The 22257-nt window shown below is 45.9% G+C and overlaps 1 protein-coding gene across 9 annotated transcripts; it reads right to left on the bottom strand.

Moving 5' to 3' along the window:
- Window positions 1-330: 330 nt before the first annotated feature.
- Window positions 331-21962, bottom strand: LOC101171520 (kinesin light chain 1). Of its 9 annotated transcripts, none has more exons than XM_011484729.3 (17): window positions 21863-21962; window positions 16932-17202; window positions 16545-16775; window positions 16356-16437; window positions 15807-16035; window positions 12688-12775; window positions 10947-11048; window positions 10324-10497; window positions 9858-9957; window positions 9251-9303; window positions 9066-9133; window positions 8882-8990; window positions 8732-8740; window positions 7854-8006; window positions 1541-1665; window positions 1398-1455; window positions 331-1324 (listed from the first exon to the last, which is right to left on the bottom strand). In XM_011484729.3, exons 2-17 carry the CDS (start codon window positions 17178-17180, stop codon window positions 1247-1249), a joined length of 1908 nt encoding a protein of 635 aa, XP_011483031.1. In that variant the 5' UTR covers window positions 17181-17202; window positions 21863-21962; the 3' UTR covers window positions 331-1246. The 9 variants fall into 9 exon arrangements, with proteins under 9 accessions (XP_011483031.1, XP_020565440.1, XP_011483033.1 ...); XM_020709781.2 differs by having other exon boundaries at window positions 331-1321; XM_011484731.3 differs by having other exon boundaries at window positions 16356-16434.
- Between the last annotated feature and the right edge of the window lie 295 nt (window positions 21963-22257).

Genomic DNA, 22257 nt, shown 5'->3' with positions numbered 1-22257 from the left:
TAGATTAAGTTAGAGTCGACGTTTTCTTGTTGACAGACATTTGATCAACATGAAGGTCGACTATCCACCTCTGCAGACGTGGATCTTTGGCGTGGATCATTTTCCAAAAGCCTACAGGAATAAAAATGATGCAGGTAGCCACGCCGTTCACACGCTCCTCTGAAACGTCTCAGCATAACTGTAATCCAGATTAACAGTGAGCAGAACAAATCCAGTTTCTGCGCTGGAGTCGGATCCAGACCCGTGATGTCACAACACCTGAAAGGACTCAGAGCTGCAGCTTTGAACACATTCAGACGTTGGATGTGAACCTGGATCAAAGGGACGCGTGTGAACGGGAATCTTTTATTCATGAACCCTGATCCTCAAACGGTCATCGTACACACGGTCGATGCTCACAAAGCTCTACTCCCACCAACCTCCAGACAGATTAAAAAAGTCAATCCATCAGATTACTGAACACGTTGAACAAACACAGAAAACAAGAGAAAATCTTAAAAAAAAAAAAAAAAAAAAAAAAAAAAGGCACCAGATCTTTTAGAGACTTTAAGAGGACAACAGAGACAGGAAGAGATTGGCTGAAGATCTACTCCTGGTTTCTGTTTACGGGTGGAAAACATTCTTGTACATTTACACAGATGAGTGAAAAGTCTTTATGGCACCAGATTATCCTGGATTATCAGGACAGAGCAGCTGTTAATCCAGACCCCTAGAAAGTAGATTTTTCCAGCCTTTGAAGGCCAAACTCGTGTTCACTGTACGTTTCTCCTCGCTGGAAAAGAGTGAGCCGGAGCAGCAGGACGCACAGCCAACGCAGACGAAAGCTGCAGATTAAAGATGCACTTTAAGGTCCGTGGACGTCCACGTGCCCCTAAAATTAGGATAAACGTTTGACCCCCTAAACTTTACCCGACGATCTGCAGGGAAATCTCAACAGGCGCAGAAAAACAGAAGCTTTTACGTTTGGTTTCCTAAAGCGACAGTCAGAGAGGGAAAAGGGGATTTGTGTGCAGACGGGAGCTCATTCCAACAGAGTCACTGCCGAGTCAGAGCAGCTCCACACTTTATGGCAAAAGACGAGCGGAAAGTGCGGTGAACGGCGGGGACGGGGTCCCCAGACGCTTCAGCGTCTCCAAGGCAACGCGGGAATCAGGGAGACGTGGATTTACTAGAGGACACTAATTACAGTGTGGCTGGTGTGGATCTTTGGGTGGCGGTGGTGGTCTGAGCCCCCCCTGCACCCGCCTCAGTTCCCGGTGTAGAGGTCCACGGTGCTGGAGCTCAGGCCCCGGCTGCCGCTGAAGCTGTGGCCGCCTCGGCTCTGCTGGTGGAAGACACGGAGGTGGGAAGAGAGCAAAGCTCTGGGATAGGGCGGGAAAAATGCGATGGGCGCTCACCTGGAAGGAGTCATCGCTGCTTTTGTTCAGGTAATTCAAGGAGGCGGCTCTCTTCATGCTGGTGGGGGAATCATCAGCGTGTTTAGCAGAGAGCTGCTTCGTCACAATGAGCCATCATTCACACGTGGCGTTCAGCCTCTTACTTGGAGTTTCGCGGTTCCGGAGGAACGTTGCCCTGCAGTTTCTTCACCAGCAGCTCGCTGCTGCGCCGTAAGACGTCTCTGAGCTTCCCCAGAGAGCCGCTGCGCTGGAGCGCCCCGCTGCCGTCCTGCAGACACACAAACCCCTCAAGATCTCCCACGGCCCGCAGGAGCGTCTGCTTGCTCTGCTTCTACGTGAATTCATGCTCGTGGCGGTTTGACCTTCATGCTGCAACCACCTCAAACTTTAGGGACGCCGACATCTCAGATTAGAGACTTAAAAGCAGCTTAAATCAGTGAATTGAATTTGCTTCACAGTGTTTGTGTTGTTATCATCAGTCCAGATTCCCTCACTTCTCTCCAACCCCAAAAGACTATGGGTGTGTCTGAATCCCCTCACTACTCTCTGCGTAGTGCACTCTGTGGTGCGTTCGCCGCTGTGTCTGAATCCCCGCTCTAACCCCTAACTGCTAAGCTCCATGCAGTGCCCTGGATATGAAAAGAAATTCAGACACGACTCACTACGTTATTTTTTATGTGACGTCATTGATTTCACAAAGTTAAATGTAATTAATGAGCGTTTTGAGCAGATTACTTAGGAGTCCACTGTCTTCTAAGGACAAAAATGTTGATGGTTCTAGAAAAAATACATTTTATAAATTTTTTTGGGTAAAAATTGTTTAGACGCAATGCATTGTGGTCTATATTCGCCGATCTAGTGAGCATCGATGCACACTGGTTTTTTGCAGAGACTTCTGGGAAATTTCTAGGGCTCAGGATTTTGGAATTGTAGAATCAGACAAACTAGAACATGGAGAGCGCACTATAGAGTGAGTAGGGAAGGAATTCGGACAAATTCCAAAATCCAGAGCCCTAGAAATTTCCCAGAAGTCTTTGCAAAAAACCAGTGCATTGATGCTCACTAGAGCGGCGAATATAGACCACAATGCATTGCGTCTGAACAATTTTTGCCAAAAACATTTATAAATGTATTTTTTTAATAAACCATCAACCCTCAATCATCTTCAGAAGACAGTGGACTCATAATCGTAAAATCGTAAAACGCTCATTTCAATTACATTTTAACTCGATGACGTCATATCTGTAGTTTAAAAAAAGTAGTGTGCTTGGTGTACAAAATACTTTTCAAATCCAGGGAACTACGTAGACCCGCACTATATCGCTTTTTAGTAGTTAGGGGTTATGGCGGGAATCCGGACACAGTTTAAATAGTCTGGGATTATTCAGGATTTGAACATTATTCCGACACATCACGGTTTTTTATGACGCCATCCATTTGGCGAGGTAAAAAAACCAGTAAAGAGGAATTTTTTTGATGAATCCTCTGTGTTCGGATGACGATAACTTGGATGGTTTCAAACGCAATGCATTGTGGTCTATATGTTTGCCAATCTAGCGAGCGTAGATGAACGCTGGTTTATTGCAAAGACTTCTGGGAAATTTCCAGGGCACTGGGTTTGGGGATTGTAGATTCAGACAGACAAAAGAAAATGGCAAACGAGTAAGGAGGAAATTCTGACAACCATGGAGAGCTGCTGCTCCTCCACCCGCCCGCCCCCGCTGCTCCTCATTAGAGGAGCACACCTGCTCCAGGTGATCAGCAGGAGGTGGCGCCCATGGGGCCTGGTGACCTGTTTGACGTGGTTGCTGGCATTAACCTCTGAAACCAGCAAAAACATCACGTTTTTATGTTGAATTTATAGATAAAAATACATGTATTAAACTAATTTAAAGTTAAAGACAGATAAATGTTGATCCAGTTTTCTGTTTTTATGCCAATTCTTATTTTGAAAAATAAATACCACAAACTGAAGTTTTACAAAACGGAATGACTCCATTACTGAGTAAAAAAAATTCATCCAACTAAAGGAAAGAGAGAATTAAAGCTCATCCATCCGTCCGTCCGTCCGTCCTCATGTATAAATCCACGTTTGCTTTTCTTCTACATGCAGTACACGCTGACGGCCAGCAGGGGACAAAAGAACCCACAAACTTCACAAATGAAAAACTTTATTTGAACAGGTGTTGATGCCATAAACTTCACAATGCATAATGGAGAATATAATGCAGTCCTACTCACTAAGATGCTGCCTACAGGCTTTAGCATTTATGCTTTTCCACGTATGGATCACACTATATAGTCTGAGAATATACAGGTCAATAAATAAGCATTCCACTAACACAACAATATAGTCATAAATATGTGAGGAGCGACGGTTTTGTGGTTGTAGAAGCAGAGGAGTGCTCAGAGGGAGGAATGAAGGCGAGGGGCTCACACAGAAGAATCTAGAAGTCTTTTACGCCTTTTCTGTCTGTCTGACAACTAAAGGATGCAGATTTATTCCCCGTTTCCTGTTCAGATGAAGCGTCACTATCAGCTGTTTGTGGCGGGCGTGGCTGACGACGCCCCCTTCTGTCTGTGTTCGCCTCCTCATCAACCCAGTGAACGGTTTTTGTTTTCCATCGTCTTTGAACTGGTTTTGGTTCCTGTTGTGTTGCCCCAAAGCATGATGGGACCTTTTGTTGCTCTGCTTCTTTTATTTTTGAGCTCCAACAGACCTAAACAGGTTCAAGCGTCGGAACAAGAGAAAGTCTGGAAGAAGAGGCGTACACGTCGCCATTGCATTTCGGGTAAGGATAGCCATCGGCCACCTGACCAGTTTGTGCGGAAGGCCACGCCCACCACAACAGCTGATGGTGGCAGACCGTAGAGCTGAAACCTGTCAGGTAAAGGTCACCTTCACCCCTGGTTGGTCTGACAGAGAGAGCTGCGCATGAACACGGAAGACGAAAAGAAATTCTCCACCAAAGTGATTTACATTCAGTTAGTTTAACATGTGACTGTGAGGAGCGCTCACTCCGGGACCGTGGCGCCAAAATAACCAAAGGTCCACCACAAGTGACAACCGTCAGACAGGTGTGTGACAGAACAGGTGAGGACCTCCACTGAACTCTGTGCTAAAGCATCCAGGCTGAAAAGTGACTCTTCTAAGCACCGCAAGCACACACACCGACGCCACAGCCACGCCCCAGCACGAGCCGACACACGTCTGACCGCCATCGAACACGCGGAGGAGCAGACGGAGGCCATGCTGGCTCCAAACGGGTGCATCCTCAGACATCTCAGGTGTTTCTTCTCATTCCGGTTGGAGGGGCTACCTTCAGAAATGCCATCGCACCAGAGTGAGCGGAGAGAGAGAACAAGTCGCCACGGCAACCGCATCCCGCCGCGATCCGAGAGGTCTGTCGTCGGCACTTCTGCTCTTTGACAGCAGGCGATAAAAGCCGTTCTATGTTCAGCCACGAAGCAACACGGATCCATAAAAAATGTAAACAATAATCATAAAAAAGAGAGAATGAGAGGAAAAAAGGCAACGTTCCCTTTTTCTTCCCTCCACTTTCAGACGACAACAACACGTGTTACCGTACAGTACCGCTCATCTCCATCTGTTCTCACGCTTTTCAAACTCAAACCCTTTCATATCACCGTTGGCAAATTATACATAAAAAAAAAAAAAAAAAAAAGAGTTAAATAAATGAAAATATACTCTTATGGCTGAGGTCCACTTCTCCACGACTGCTTAGAAACGACTAACTGGAGCCATGATGGGGGGGTGAGACTGCCCCTGAAGGCAGCACGGTCATCCAGAAATAACTACTCAGTGTGCATTCATGGGGGGAGGGGGGTTGTGCGGGTGACAAAAACACGACACGCGCCACGACGTCTCTTTAGTTACGGCGGGAAACGAGTCTGAAGCGACGTGATGTGACATCGGTTAGCGACAGCAGAGGACAGAGCGAAAGAGAGGAGGAGCCCAAACGTCCCAGACAGAGGGGGGTGGGGTGTTTTGAGCCTCTGTCGCACCGAGGGAGGGGGGCACCAGGAATGGAAGAGGAGCTGCTGGGACAAAGGATGCCAGAGGGGACGATAGCACACCAGCCTTTATGTTTGTGTTTGGGGAAGGAGAGAAGGATGAAGGAATAATCTCGATGGCTTTAGGCCTGAGAAGAGAGAAAAGAGAGAAAAGGAGACAAAAGGACACACAGGTTTAGAGTCTGGGTGGGGTTTCCTGCTCCATAAACTCAGCCGACCTGCTGCTTTCCATGCGCTGCAGGTTGGTCTCGCTGCTCGCCGGCTGCAGTCGCAGTGACTCGGCTCTTTTCTGTTTCTACTGGAGCGGCAGAAAACCTGCCTCTGGCTCAGGCCCCCCCCGCCAACCACTGCAGACACGTGGCGTCAAGCAGCGCCGGCTCCATTAAAGACCCACTCCGGTCAAACTCCTGTTCTGACGCCTTCTTATGGCATTTTACTGATGACTTATATGAGGGTCACTAAACAGTAAATCTGCTTCTTTTGGTTCTTGACAAACGTCTTCATTCCTGTCTGAACCCCGATGTATCTCAATCTCAACCGATTTACGTCGTTTCAAAAGTTTCACGCCATGCTATGCAGCTCCAGTATAAAAGCCTCGCCCATCTTTGTACGGGTAACCCTCAGCCGGGCCGGCAGCCCCGCCCTCGGGCGTTACCGAGGCGGCGTCTTGAACCAGCGGTCAGATAAAGTCCCGGACTATGAACGAGAAGAATCCCTTCACCTACTGTTGGGTTGGGGCTGTAAGCTAGCAGGAGAGAGTGTAAACAGATGGTTGATGGGAAAGGGGACGGGATTGCTCCACGCCAACAGTCCTGCCCACAACTAATAAACCCCTGCCGCCCTGCAGAAACTATGTCCTAGGAAGACACGCAGGATTTTTTGATTTTAGCTAAAAACGACATCATGGTAACTAAAGGGGAAACTTTGATAACAGATCAGTAAAGGATCAGAGTGGGTCCTTAACGGCAGTCATTAACTGGTATCCAGGTTTTCCAGACACTAGTTAGCGCTCCGTTATCTTAGCAAACCAAAACTAGTCTGTAATAATGATTTAACTACGCTGTACATCAACCCACCCAGGATTATCGTGAGAGGGAGAGAACAATCCACTAAATGAGAAGAGGGAATCTGATTGACAGGCTGATTGGTTGTCATGGCGAGACAAATGGATGGAGGGAAAGGTTAGTGGTGAACACAGGAGGAAAAAAAAAAAGAAAAGAGGAAGGGTGGAAAAGAGGCGAACTGACGTCCGACACGCCGTGTCTCGGGACACAAAGCAGCTGCAGGCGAGCATGCGGGCTTCTCATAAACGCACGACCATCAAGAACAAAAAACAGCCACAAAGAGGTTGACCAGCCGCTGCCAGGTCAGGGTCAAATGTGGACACCGCTCCGCCTCAGCGGCTCCTGCAGAGAAGACAGCAGATGTTTGCTTCGGGGAACAGACGGCGTCGGTGAGGCCACAGCTGACCGGCCTGCAGCGATTTCTCCACGGAGCCGGGCGGCTGAAGCGTCCGAGCTGCGACTGTCTCTGGACGGACGGACGGACGGACGGATGGACACAGAAACTGCCCTTCACAAACAGCAGTGTGGAATTCCTCTCTTCAAGCGTGACATGTGGAAGGACAACATGCAGACGGCTGCAGTCAACGGCGTAACGCGGAGCTGCGTTACCCACGGGGGCAAAAACAGAAGCGCTAGCCCGCCGTGGGGGGCAGAGGGCTTCCTCTGCCCCCCACGGCGGGCAGAGGAAGCCCTCTGCTGAGTGAAAACACGCGCTGAGTTAGTGCGCGTTAGGGCTGGCGCATGCGTGCGTGCATGCATGCAGAGGCTGCAGCAAACATGTGAGGGGGAGGCGCAGACTCAGAGGAGGCCTCCCTGGCAACACAGGAGGAGGAGGCGGAGCTTTCAGAGCTCTGACATCAGCATCCCAAACTCCAAAGTGTGCATCCTGGTTTCTACAGACATCTGGGTAGATTTACTAAAGCAGAGCTCAGTTTAATCTGCACGGAAACCAGCATCAAGGATGTTTCAGGAGTTTGCCGCAGCACGCCACACGCTGATGGGCAGAGCGCCGCGCTCGTATTCCGTGTGTTGCCAGAGCGTCAGGCTGAGTTTGGGCCTTTTTGTTATTGTTTACAGCAGAAGCAAGCAAAACACAACAACAACACAAACGGCTACGCTGTCAGGGGGTCAGCATGCCACGACAGTCAATCAGCTTCAGGGATCAAAAGGTCCTGGTTCTTATGCAGAGGAGTGATGGGCTGGTACCGATCCGTTGGGTCCTGCTGCCTCTGAGGCTCTGACATCATCAGTGAGGTCACTCACCACACTGTGTTCATTTGGAGGAGGTTCGGTACCAGCCCAAAACTCTCTGAGACATGTGCTGGTTTGGGTTGGGATTCAGTGGATTTGTACTCACCCCGTTCCACTCCACGCCCATACTCACTTCCTCGCCGGTCTCCGAGCCGCTCTCATACTTTACGCTGGCCAGGCTGTCCCTGCTCCTCCGCCGGTCGCCGTCTGTGTCTTTCAGGATCTCCACAACACGACTTTGGTGGATGGGGTCGATGCCCTGAGGAACGCCACACCAACAGGCTGAGCCCACGGTCACACAGACAGTTATAGGCGGGCGTGGCATGGAGGAACAACAGCGGCTTGGTGTTTTGGGTTCCTTTAAAGGTTCTCAAAGACCCACTACGATGAAAATTGTGCTTTAATGATGTTCTTGTGGTATTTTTCTCACGATGGAGGACATAAATTAAGAAAATTAAGCTTAAAACTTAAAAAGTGTCTTTCGTTGTGAATCAGAAGCAGACGAATAAATGCCGTTAGAAAAAGATCGTATTAGGGACGTAGTAAATATGGTGGGCGGGGCCACAGTCTCCTTGCTCCGCCCCTTTCTGATCATCCACCTGCAGACCAACAGATCTATGAACGTCTTTGTTTTCCTGGTCTGAGCTGGAATCTGGATCAGAACTGAACGGATACACGGATCTGATGTTGCTGCTGTTTTTGATGCAACGCCAATGTCAGCTTGGGGGGGCGGTAGAGAGCGTAAACAGTAACCACGAGAGGAAGTCCCGCCCACAATGAGAGGAGAATTTCTGATGATCTCCTGCCGCTCTGCAGAAACTGCGTCCTAGAAAACGACGGCATCATTCTAATGAAAAGAGCACTGCTTTGAAACCAGATGAGAAGACGACCGGAGTGGGACGTTAATGAACATTTTTAATGACGGTGAGGTGGGGGTGATGTTAGAGGAGACGCTCTAGGGGAGCCAACAGACAAATCACTTACTGTGTTGCTCTGGATCCATAGCAATGCAGGGAGAGGGAAAGAAACACGGTCAGATCAGCCGGCCCACCACGGGGGTGGGGGGCATTTCTTAGGAACTGTGGGTTTTTTTTTTTCATGTAAAGGGACCTTGGTAGACCTGGAAGTACTGACCTGCTTGCGAGACCTCACGGCACACTCCTCCAGGGTCTCTGCAGCCTCCAGCTTGCCCTGTCGGCGGTACAGAGCGCCCAGGTTCCTCAGGGTGGTGTTCACTGTCGGGCTGGAAAGAAACAGAGGGCATCAGCAGAAATAAAACAAAAAGCACCAAACAGCAAGTCGTGTGTAGATGCCTCACCTGTTGACTTTGCAGGCTTTGTACCAGCCGCCGTACTCTCCGTATGGAGTGTTGTCTCTGTGTTTTCCCTGGAAGAAGACGAGGAAGAAGATAAGTTTTCCTCTCCTAACATCTCGAGCGTTTAGGAAGACAGGCACGTCGGCCGGCAGCGTTTTAGCTTTGTTTTGGTGCGGTTTGCTCCTCACCTTACTCATCTCCTCCCTCTCCTCTGCATGCATCCAGATGGGCTTGTTCTCAGCTGCAGACAGATGGAAAACCTGGAATCAACCACTAAATATGGCGGCCTGTTTGGAGAAGCTTGGTAAAGCATTTCTGACATTTTTGGATCAAATATTTCTGAAATTTATTGTTTTTCAATGAAAGACAAAACCCAAAAAGGACATAAACAGTTTTGACACAAATCATAAATCCTGCTGGTCAGGAAAACGGTCAAGATGTGTTTTTTGTCACAGGAGCAGAACAGTTGGTCTGACGTTGCAGGAAAAAAGTCACAACGATGGAGTGAAACCTGTTGCTCAGTTCAGAGGAGAGTCTGTTTGAACGACACTCAGAGGAAGACGAGGAGCTCTTCCTCTGACAGCTGAAAAGCGCTCGCTGTCGCTTTCATTCCTCTTTCAAAGTGTTTTCTGTTGTCCTTGAAGGGAAAGTCAACAAAAGACTTCACTTTTAGAACAGAAGAATCTTCTTCACAGAGCGGTTCTGACATCTGTCAGCCCAACGGTGACTGCGATAAGCATTTACTGGGTTAAAGCGGCTTTTAGTCCTCTGGGAGCATCAGCAGGGAGCTCTTACCATCAACGGATCCAAACTCCTTCTCGTGAGCCCGAGTGAGAATCTCTTTGTATAAAATCTCAGCCTCTTTGTATTTCCCCTGTTTGAGGAAGCAGGACGCCTGCAGGACAAACACAGGAGGACGTCAACGTCAAGATCACGGAGACTGAGGCTGCACCGCATCGTCGTCTCCATGGTTACACAGACCTAACGGCTGAAACCTTGACGAGCAGCGATAAAACAAAAAGCCTAAAGACAGAAGATCAGAACTCTGATGAAGAAAGAGTGAAAATGTTTGAAGAAGCTGCTTTTTATCTGGAAAACATTTCAAGTCACGGATGTTACTAATCTTCAAACTGAATATTTGAGGTGCATCTTCAAAACCTTCAAGTTCAATAAAAACAGACAGAAAGTTGAAGACTTTGTTCTCCTGGTGGACTTTGGTGAAAAAGTGCAAATGTTGGGTTTAACTGGGACCGGATCTCACCAGGTTGTTCTTGGTTTTGGCCACGTTGGGGTCGTCGGGGCCCAGTCTGCACTCGTAGATCTCCAGAGCGCGGCAGTAGTAATACTCCACCTCCTCGTATTTGCCCTGGTTCTGGCACAGCAGGGCCAGATTGTTCAGCTGTTTGGCCACGTCTGGGTGCTCCTTTCCGAGGACCTGGTGGAGATGCAGGAACAAATGTTGGCATCGTGTCCCGGCCCCCTGCAGCGGCCTGCTCCCATATCTCCATCCTACATAGAACAGAGCTTCTTCCTGCTGCAGGCACAGGCTAATCCAATAAGCTGATCAATATCTGTGACACAGAGCAACCTTTCAGGGTGACGGGGACTCAGTCTTCTTTGCTCTGCATACGGTTCATTTTCAGCTGTGATCTCATTAAAGCTTCTGATTCTCCTCCAACACGGGAGCAGCCTCCAGCGCAAAATTCACCCACACTTTAAGAAGACCATTTACTCGCCCCTCTATTTATAGCCGGCCGTGTTACCGCAGCGTGAACCGGCTGTTCTGAAACATCGTTACTGTCGCACAAAGAGCCGAACGTTGGCCGCTTCAGCCGGGAGACGAGGCCTTAATAGCAGTGGGTGCCGTCCAGGGACGTGGCCTACCTTCTCCCTGATCTCCAGAGCCCTCTTGCACAGAGGCTCCGCCTCCTTGTACTTCCCTCTCTTTCCGTACAACACGGCCAAGTTGTTCAGAGTCGCAGCAACCTGGGAAAAGGCAGAAAGAACCAGCGGGGAATTAAAATCACGCCTTTATTAGGTGTTGTTTTAAAAAAACAAACCCTCTTCTGCTTTTTTCAGTCAAGCTTGTGAAGGAATCAGACGCCGTCAGTGACGGAAACATGTCGGGATTTCATGAAAACTACGAGGAACAGGGAGGAGCTCGGAGAGAAAAAGCACCTTTACAACTCTTCTAGGGAAGAGTGAATGAACTTTATTCTGAGTCTGTGTTCCTGATGGAAGCAAAAGTCAGTCCAGAGAAAAAAATCAACACTATTGAATTGTTTTAGACCAGGGGGGCCCTAGTCTAAAACATGTGAGCTACTTTTGAGACGACAATGTCGTAAAGATCTACCTCTATCTATAATATTTTGAGAGTAAAATACTGTTTAATAAAGATAGTATTCTGAACTATTAGTACATAACATTGTTTATGTTTTGATAATTCAAAAACTACACGGTAGGAGTACAAAACTCTGTGAGGAGATACTTCAGTATTAACAGATGAGGCGTTTTATTACAAAAGCAGCGACTATCGCATTTCATGTTCTGGTGCTGCAGCCCGTGGAAAACAGGAAAACACTGCGGGGCGACGCGAGCCTCAAACCCTCCAGTGGGCCGGAGTGGTCTTCGGCGTGCCGCGGGGCGAGTAGCGACTTTCTGATGACAGACAGAATGTACGCTCAGTGTGTTTAAACACGCGTGTGCGGTGACGTCTGTATCAGAGGATGTTTGATTGGCCGCTCTGCATGTCAATCAAGTCCCGTACTTCTCGGTGAGGATTTCGATTTGCTGACGGATTTTTTAGAAATATATTTTTTTGTATATTTCTCTTTGCTGGCCTGCGATCTGCCCTCATGTCCATCGCGATCGACGTCACGGGCAGCCCTGTTTAGACATTCCATATATTTCAGCAGGTTTCAAATTGTTGTGACTTCTCTTTGCTGATGTCAGAATCAACACAGAGGAGACTTTTTTGTCTCATTTAGAGCTAGGACCTAAAAATAAGGAAAGTATTATTTAAATAAGTCCAAATCCTTCTGCCTCAAACTCTTAACAGAAAAGTTGATTAAAAAATTGGTTCATTTTTAAGGATTTTATTAACATTATAAATTCAATGAATGTTGACAAGTTGGACATTGAATCTTTTAGAAATCTTTTAGAAAGAAAAATGTTATTAAAACTTAGATTTTAATCGGGATTTATTAAGTTTATCATTTAGCTCAGATTTTTACTACTGATTAAACTACAAAACGGGGAATAAAAACGGGAAAAAAAACAATAATTTGCTTCAAACTAAAAAATTCAGCTGCATAACATTCAATTAGAATCTAACAGCTTTTTTTAAAACTTATTTTCCCATTTTGAATGCTTGGGTGGAGCTGCTTGTTTCTAAATTTGGATATTTTCTATAAAATCGTTCTCGCTAAACGAAACCGACTCCCTGTGTGGAGAATCATTTGACCATTTGCTAGAGATTTTCCTCTGATGATTAGTGGTCTGTTTGTGTTCTGTACAAACAAAAAAAGGGTTATGAATCTTTCGTTTATGACTGTGATGTAGTCAAATGTAGAGAACAAAGAGCTGAGTGGATGTGGCTGTTGCCATGGCAGCAGGGGAGTCTTACAGCGGGATGGTCTTTGCCCAGGGTTTTCTCACGGATGGACAGAGCGTCGTTCAGCAGGTGAGCTGCCTCCTTGTATTTGTTCTGATCCCTGCGTGAAGAAGAGCAGACAGACTTTATGGGAGCGTCAAAAAGAATGAAGATCCAAAAATGTTCAGGATTTACCACAAACACAATATAATTAAATTTTAAAAAGTGAACAAACATCCTTTGCAGGGCTCCAGACTAACTTTTTTCACTAGGAGCACAGTGGCCCCCCAACTGAAAATTTTAGGGGCACAACCAGAAAATTTAGGGGTGCATACCGTAAATCAACATGCTAACCAAATCTACTAATTTCCACTGTATTATGAATAAATACTTTACTAATAGATGCAGAAATTACAATGTGCTGTTTCAAATGCAGTGTCACATTTTATTCTGCACTTTTGAAGATGCAACAAGAAGGTAAACTGACAGAAGAAGGTAAACTGTAAAAGAACGGGCGATGTTCACTGGATATCAGAACAATCGATACAGATACCTGAGATCAGAGAGAGGCTCAAAAACTGATGGAAATTTATGTTGGTGACACCAAATAAGTGCAGCCAAGAAGCACAATAAGCGTGTTTGAGATCACCCAGGTGGACGCAACGCTGTTCAGATCACCTGGTGTGTGACATATATTTTTGTTTTTGCTCCAACATCACCTGTCAATCATCACAAAAATATCAGGAGAAAGGGGCGGGAGCAGCAAGGCCCCAACCTACCGAACGCAGCTGGAAATTTAGTACTGAACTGATTGAAAGCTGCCATATGACTACAAAACAATGCATTATGGGACATGTGTCCTGATGGTTTTTGTAGTTAAGTGAGAAATTGAAATAATTTAAAATACCAATTGATTAAAAATAGGCTACATCCATTACAAAACATTCAAATAAATATAAAATATATAATAACACAGATCATACTAAGGGGGAGAGGAATATTAAAACTAAATTGAACTGAGTTGAACTTCAACTTCCTGTTCTCCTTCAGTCTCGCTGCAGATTCGCCATCACCCCCTCCCCCCCGGCCTGGTCTCCCCAGTGATCCAGGCGAGCCGCTGGTTCATCTCAAACACTTCTTTCCTTGCATTTTCACCACGTGTTTTAAGTGCGTCTCGGACTAAACCGTGTTGTTGCTCACACGTGTTTAAAGTTCAAGCCCCGTTAGCTGTCACGCATGTAGGTGTGGGACATTTATTCTCCTCAGCTGACCCGACTCCTGCGGGAGCGGTGTGCTGCCGTAACAGCCGTGCATGAACAGTTTGGTTGGGGGGATGCGACGCCGCGCGCTTAACCGTAACCCCCGTAACCTCCGGGTCTGTGTGACCCAGAGAAAAGTTCAGCACGGACTGCATGCATTTAGAAAATTACGAGCGAATAGATACGTTCTAAAGGAAAGTAAGGAACTCCTTCATGTGGTCCGGGGAGGGAGGGGGCTGTCAGGTTTCCTGCTTTCAAGCCCTGTCATTGTCACGCCCCCAATAGTCATTTACTCCACTGTGATTGGTTGGTTTGTCAGCTCCACACACGACAATGGAAAGATGTCATTCACAAACTGGCAGGACGCATTAAAATTAAACTTTCATTTCAAGGTGGGGGCCACAAATAGCCCGCGGGCCGCGAGTTTGAGACCCCTGCTGTACACTCTGGCACTGGTACACCAGCCGCAGGTCGGAAGAATGAATCAGGCATAGAAATAAACAAACAGGCAAAAGTGAACACAAGTAAAAGTCAACTAAAAGCTTTCCTAAATAAAAAGGTCTTAACTTGAGCTTTAAAACACTCGACTGAGTCAATCTGGCGCAGAGACGGGGGGAGGTCGTTCCAAAGTCGGGGAGCAACTGCCTGAAAGGCGAGGTCTCCTCTTGTTTTAAAATGAGTTTTTGGAACACATAAAAGATTTTTTTCAGTGGACCTCAAAGAACGTGCAGGAGTGTAGGGAGTTAAAAGGTCAGAAATATAGATCGGGGTTTGTCCGTGCAGGGCTCTAAAAACTAAAATCAGAATCTTAAAATCTATTCTAAATTTAACAGGAAGCCAATGTAGAGATAAAAGCAGAGGGGGGGTATGAGTGCGCTTAATGATTCCAGTTAAAAGCCTTGCAGCAGAGTTCTGGACCAGTTGGAGACGTTTAAGAGACTTTTTGTTAAAACAAGTAAAAAGAGAATTACAATAGTCTAAACGAGAGGAAATAAAAGCCCGGATGATCAGCTCAAGGTCAGATCTAGTCAACATTGGCTTCAGTTTAGCCAGGTGGTAAAAACAGTTTTTGACCAAGAGCTTTGAGTGAGAGTCTAGAGACGCAGCTTTGTCAAACCAGACACCAAGATTCCTGAGACTGGGCTGGACAGAAGAGCTCAGTGAACCAAGGTGTCTTTTGATGGAGGGAATTTTGTCATCAGGAGCAAAAATTATTGTCTCACTTACGCGAGTGTGTGCTCTCGTCTCATGAGTATGTGTGCGGGTTTGTGCCTGTGTTTGCGTGCGTGTGCGCTCGCGTCACATTGATTATTTCATTGATCATTGACGTGCCCCTTCCACGTTTGATGTATAAAAAATACGGAGGGTGGGGGAGGCAAATTTACTGGTAGCACATGTGCGACTGGATGTAAAATTCAGTCGCACACTCTCAAATTTTGGTCGCAAAATGCGACCAAATGGTCGCAGTCTGGAGCCCTGAACATCCTTTGATATTTATTCAGTTTTTCTAAATGCTCTCCCATTTCACAAAGAAAGGTATGATAGTTTATGGTATAAGTACATAAATGTGATTATTTGACTGTTGATTTCCAGGTCTGAGAGACAGATTTGGTCATAATGTATCCGTCAGGATTGTTGATGTGTGCAGTTTCGTATATATTTGTATCTTTAAATATAATCAGAACATAATTGTTTATGAGGCTGATCTTCATGAATATTATGTGATCTTCACGATTAAATTGTTGATTTGTGTGTTTTAGCTCTTCTGTTTTATTAAGGGAATGTCAAAAAAAAAACAACCTTAAAAAAGTTCATTTTTATGTGCAAATACATCAAACCAAGACAAGAGCATCTCCATGAATGAAGATGCTTGTAACCGTTTTCTCCTCTGACCTGTAAACCAAGGCCAGGATGTTGAGCATGGTGGCCACGTCAGGGTGGTCATGGCCGGAGGTCTTCTCCAGGTCCTCCAGAGCTTGCTTGCAGAGGGGAACGGCCACTTCGTAGCGGCCCTGAGAGGCGTACTGGATGACCAGGTTATGCAGGGTCCTCAGACGAGCGGGGATCTCATAGCCGCCCTGCTGGGCTGCAGCCACGGCCGCACTGTTGTGCTGGTGCTGCACTGTGGAGGACCAGAGTCGGCCTGTTAGTCCCAGCAGACCACCATGAGACCACAGCCAGACCGTCAGGGTCAGGTTGTGGTCTTGAATATGTAAGTTAAAGTACGACGAAGTGTGTTCTTTTTTCATGACATTGGGTGTGTTTTTTGTTCCTGTTATTCTTGTTTGTGCAATAAAACTGTACAATAATAATGAAGATATTAAACACTAGAACTGACGTCTGCGTCTTATGGAGCGGCGATAAATACGATAATGTGGGTAACTTCATAGTGGACGGAAAGGCAGCGTGGCGTTAGCGTCGTCAGCGGGCCGCTGTACTTACTTCCTTGATTGTTCTCCTCATCCTCGTTGGGGAAAAGGTCGTCCAGTGAGTCCTTTGGTGTTTCTCTGTCCTTCTCTTCCTGCTGAGGCAGCAAACAAACAAACAAATCAGACTCTGAATGAGCAACAGGGAGGGTTTATGTCTGCATGGAAGGGAATAAACGTCTGAAACGGCATGGGCGGTACTCACAGTGGGGGAGACGTCCTCGTCGTACTTCTTCAGCTGATTCATGAACTCCAGATGCTTCTTCTCCTCCTCCAGCTGGGCCACGTTCTGCTCGCTCTTCTGCAGCTTCTGCTGGGTGTTGGCCAGCTCGTCGCGCAGCCACTGGTTTTCCTGGCACAGCCGTCTCACCTGAGCGCGAAGCTTCTGCTTCTCAGACTCCACCGCGTTCAGGTGATTGGACAGCGCCATCATCACCTGCGACAGACAACAGCCATTAGAAGCAGGGCCGGCAGGCTGCGGGGGCCACTCAGGGCCGGATTCAGGGTGAATCACCATCACAGACCGCTCCATGTTTAGAACCAGGAAGCCATGAGGACGTCTGCAGTAAACAGACATGTCTTTGTCTTTTACCTGCGCTTCTCCCAGGCCCAGCTCGATCATCTCCACAGACTTGCGGAGCAGGTTGGCCTTCTCGTGGACCAGGTTGGCCTCTTCGTCCTTCTTTAGGCACTTGATGGTTTCCAGCAGGCTGTGAAGGATGGAGTTGTGCTCATTTTTCAGGGCCTCCAGCCCCTGGATGACCAGCTTTGTGTTGGAGATGATCTCCTCCTGGGAGAGCTTCTCCAGCTTTTCTTCCTGTGGGTACACCATGGTGGACATCTTCCCTTCGGCTCAAGGAAACCTGGAAAAAACAGTTTTAAAAAGGCTGTAACAATGCAAACAGGGTCCATCATAAAACAGTATTTTCAGCTTAAACCCACTTCTTTAAGACTTGATTAACATTTAGTCAAGTCAGAAAATACAAAATAGACAGCCCTAAGGTATTTATCGTCTCTTACAGTAATTCCTTTTATCATTTTTAGGGCAAAAAATGTTTTCCTGTTAGCTTTTAATGCAAACATTCTTACTAAAAGACAAAAATAGTTCATCAAACCTGAATGAATTCAGGATTTTGGCAGCGACACCCGCCCAGGTTAACACCATTAAACTCAAGGGTTAGACAAAATTCTCAATAAAAATGTTTGCAAAAAGGTTTAAATTCTATGTTCAATCATCCATCTTGGAAGATTATCTAGTCATTTTTTTATGAAACTAAAAAAGATTTAATGCAAAGAATCTTCAAAAAGATTTTATATTTTCTCAGGACCTAAAAAATAACAGTGACTCCTAACAGAGCAGAAAAAGAGCAAAACAAATGAAAAAAATGTTTTTTTAAGAGTATGAACGACAAACTTGGTGTTTAACCTGGATGCATTCAAATCTTCTGAAAGCTGTGAATCACAAAAAAAAAAAAGATTTAAAAAAGTATTTCCAACAAAACTATTTATCATAACAGTAGTTTAATATAATTTAAATAAACTTCCAATGAGAAAAGAAGCATCATTCAGTCTCTACACAGCAGGAGGGGTTCGTGGTTCAAATCCCGCCTTCATGTGTGGAGTTTGTTCTTTATTGTGTTCCTTCCACAGTATTTAAAGCTTGTTGAGTGACTTAATTGCCCCTTTGGAAGTCAGCCTGTGCTTTACTGCCTCTGAAAGTGACCCATCTGCTAATGACCCAGCAACCGGTTCCTCAGGAAGACGTGAGAATAGATAATCAATGGGGAAGGGGGCGTTATAGACATTTTAAATGAACATCGACACCCCTGAATGAATTTATGACGTCTTTATCGGACCCTCTGAACGGACGCTGTTGTTCACCAAAAATGACAGTTTTCCATCTTCATGTTTGCAGCCTAAAATGTTGCAAAAGGTTGAAAAGTTTAAGGGGCCGAATACTTTAGCAAGGCACTGCAGCTCTGACTGTGGTCAGCTGGATGTCAGGCGGGAAGGCAGTGAGGGTTTTATTATGGGTCGGCACCGGACCGTGTTTACAACAAGTTTGACTCAGTTGAACTTTAACGGAGGTCAAACTCCAGCTAAGAGGTGCCAGAATCATCATGACTTCATCCTTAGTACTCTGCAGCTTTTTTCTTACTGCCGTACTTAACATTTCTCTCTAATCATTTACCCATGAAACGACGCTAGATTTCCATCTTTTAAGTTCAACCCCAGCTTTATTTTCCCCACAGATCTGTTTCATCACATGACAAAAGAAGCTCACGTCTGAGTCGTGCATTTTTTCAGCAAAAATAATAAATATTGAGATGAAACTGTTTTCACGTCAAATGTGTCTAGAATAAAAGCAAAGTATACAGACCCAGCAAAGACGAGGTCAAAATAAAAAGTGAAAAATGTATGAAATAAATATAAAATAATAAATATAAAAACAGATTCACTGTTTTTGTTTTTCCAAAATCCCAAACAGGAAAATCCAACTGAACAGCATCGAGTCAGGCTAGAATAGAAGCCCTCATTGTACGGCTAAATGACTTCTGTTTGAAATGCACACAAAGTCTGAGCCAACAACACAACATGAGCAGAATACAAAACAGCCACATCAGCAACTGGAAACACATTCATGGAAAAACCAAAGCGACCCACGTCTGGCCCAGGAGACACCGGTCAGACCTCCCGGGTCACCTAGATCTGTTCCTGGAGTCCAGACCAAATATGGAGAAGCTGCAGTCAGCTTCTATGCTCCGCAGATCTGGAACAGACTTCCAGAAAGCCTTAGATCCGCTCCGTTTATTTAAATCCTGTTTGTTTCATTGTCAAACGTTTAGATCTGCACTCTATTCATTTTATATGAGCTGCTTTCATTAGTCTTTACCCAGTGTCAGAGCTTTGGATGTTTAGTGTGAAGCACTTTGAATTGTCACGGTACATAGAATGTGTCTGCGTCACCATTTTATCTCTACACTCTGTTCAGATGTAAACAAATTCACCTGAAATAGGAGACCAACAGAGTTCTGCATCCACAGTGAAAAAACGGCTGAAATGTCAAAGAAAACGACAGAAAAACAGATAAAAACTGCATGAGCCACACGTCTACGAGCTCCAGACCGAGCTTTTAGCTTCATCAACGTCCAATCAAATGTTTTCCTTAAAAGACGACGACTGTTCACGGATCAGACAGCTCATTACCCGGATAAGACGCTTTCTGGTTCAGGCTGTCAAACACCCGCCAGGATGAAAAGGCCGAGAAGCTGAAGATGCACAAAAAAAAATTCTTTCACATCAGCAATTTTCAGAAATCCTCAAGGAGTCCTTTTCTCAAGATGGAGTTAGTTAATATGTGTTAAAAAGAAAGATAAAGTCCAACACATCTGATGACTGACGAGGCTAACCTCTAACAACACGCCTTTCTATAAACCTTTGTTTCATTGAAAATGGACAGAACACAGTTCAGCAAACGGAAAAAGAGAAAAACAGATGATCACAAATATTACATCTAATAAAGACATGGCCAGCGCGTTTGCTAAACCATAGATTACAGAAATTCACATGATCAACACTTAACCGGAGGATTGAGGCAGTTTCAATCACGTGGTTGGTTGATTCACGAAGCACACATGAGGATTTTTACAAAGCCTGAAACTGGTCATTCTGCATGGTTCACACACAAAAAAACCTGGAATCTGAGTCTTTAGGGGACATTTCAGCAAAACATGATGATAAAAATCCTTAAAACGGTTAATATATGAAAGTTTAACACATCTTCTTACATCCTGTAAAAAACTACTTTAGTATTTAAAAGCAGAAAAGCAGCTCAGTCCTCATTTATGACAGCGATGAACTCAGAGGAACCAGAGAACAAACCTCGGATCCAGAGTCAGGAGCTCATAGTTTGTCCCAGAAAGGAACTGATGAAGACTCCACCTTCACCAGGAAAGCCCAGCGTGAGCATTAATGACGCTGCTGACCGGATCCCCACGCTATTCGGCGGGAACAAAGGCTAAAAGAACCGAGGCAGATGGCGTGCACGCCAAAGCCGCAGAGGATGAAGAGCGCTGGCTGCAGGATGACTGTGACCTTCCCGCTGCTTCGTCAGAATACCCAGCATCATCTCCAGGGGCACATTAAGAGAAAGCCACGCCCACAACGCCAGGAAAGAGGGGGCGGGGCGGAGGAGCAGGTCGGGTGGGGGAGGGAACAAGTCTTTATTCGTCTTCCCCAGACAAACATCACGTGGGCTTTGGGAGGACGCTCTCCTTCAGTGAGCAGGTAATTCTCTAAATAGAACGTTTGATGTCAAATGATCTAAGAATAAAACGCCATCATCACACATGGAGGCATTTCCACAAGCAGCAGCATGAATGAAAAATGGGATTTTATTTAACAAGTGCCCCCCCCCCTGCCCCAATACTAGGTAGGATGGGCTCCAGCAACGACATAGTTTCTGCAGAGCGGCAGGAGTTCATCAGAAATTCACCTCCGAGTCGTGGGCGGGACTGTTGGTCCAGAGCAAGCCTACCCCCACTTCCCATTATCTCTTTGTTTACAGTCTCTTCCGCTAGCTTACAGCCCCTCACATCCACCAAGCTAACACAAGCGGTGCCACAAAAACGGCGAGCAACATCAGTTATCCAGCCGTAAAGTTTAGATCCAGATTCCAGGAGATCTATTTGTCTGCAGCAGATGGATGATCAGAATGGAGCAGAGCAGGAAGACTTTGAGAATAGATAAAAAGGTGATCAAAGCGAGACTTTAAAGAGAACAGGTTGGTGTGGATTCCTTTTTTTTATTTTATTATTGAAGTTTGTTTTGACTGAAATCCTGATGCATTTCAAACAGCGCCTCACTGCAGACGGGGTGACTGGCAGACACAAAAGGAGAGCAGCATGAAGGAGGAGGAGGAGGGTGCGCCAGGCGCTGAGAGGAAGAGCTGCTGCACAGTCATCCATCACTCCCGCAGCGTCAGGGTGTGACGCGCTCCCCACACAAAAACACTGCCACCCGGGCAGGAAAGGAAACGACGCACCTGACGCGGTCTGGAGGACGGAGACGTGTACAAAAACAAGCGTCTTCTTCTTCTTCATCATCATCATCATCATCATCTTTGATGCTGAATTCTGCAGTGAACAGTCTGACGTGATCATGAACGCAGCTCGTCACTCACTGCAGCCGCATGATGTTTGACATCAGCCTCCCATTTATAAACCTCATTCCCTTATCAAACATTTTAAACAGGGGTTTAGTTTTTTAAAACCCTGTTTTCCGTTTCCTAATCTCGTTTTTTGACCAACGGAACTTTTCAGAATCGCTCCGATTTGTTTACAGCTCCGCTAGCTTCAGCTAGCTAGCCGTTAGCATCACCACTCCCTGAAATCCCAACCTGCGGCTGGTTCCGGCGGCTTCCAACTCCCGGTTCTGTACGACTCGAATGAAAAACCAACGCGACACTGACTCACAAAACACATTTATAACAACTGTGAACGCGTCAACTCGCACTTCACTTACCGAGATGCGGGTTAGCTCAGTCCCTTTAAAGCCAAAATGTCTCCAACGCAGCAGTCTTTTCCCAGAAGCCCTTGCGGTCTACGTTCTGTGCAATGACGTCATTTGGTTTATCATCTTTTTCGCAGAGGTTTAGAATAATTCACAAAATTTATCAATCAATTCATGCTAAGAAATGTTAAAACAATTGACCCTAATTGTACTTTTTTTTAACGAACATCCAGAAACAATGAACAATCTTTTTTGGAACTGTAATGCAATTAGAATTCTTTGGAAAAAGTGTTTACAATTTATCAAAAAACATATTCACCCCAACTTCACTCTGAAATTTGAATATATAATTTTTGGCTTTTTATAATAAAAACTTCAAGTTAAAAAAATCATGATTAACCTTATTA

This window comes from Oryzias latipes, chromosome 15, assembly GCF_002234675.1.
Source record: "Oryzias latipes chromosome 15, ASM223467v1".
Classification (NCBI taxonomy): Eukaryota; Metazoa; Chordata; class Actinopteri; order Beloniformes; family Adrianichthyidae; genus Oryzias; species Oryzias latipes.
Note: the sequence above shows the minus strand (reverse complement) of the source record. Positions and strands in the feature narration are given on the sequence as shown.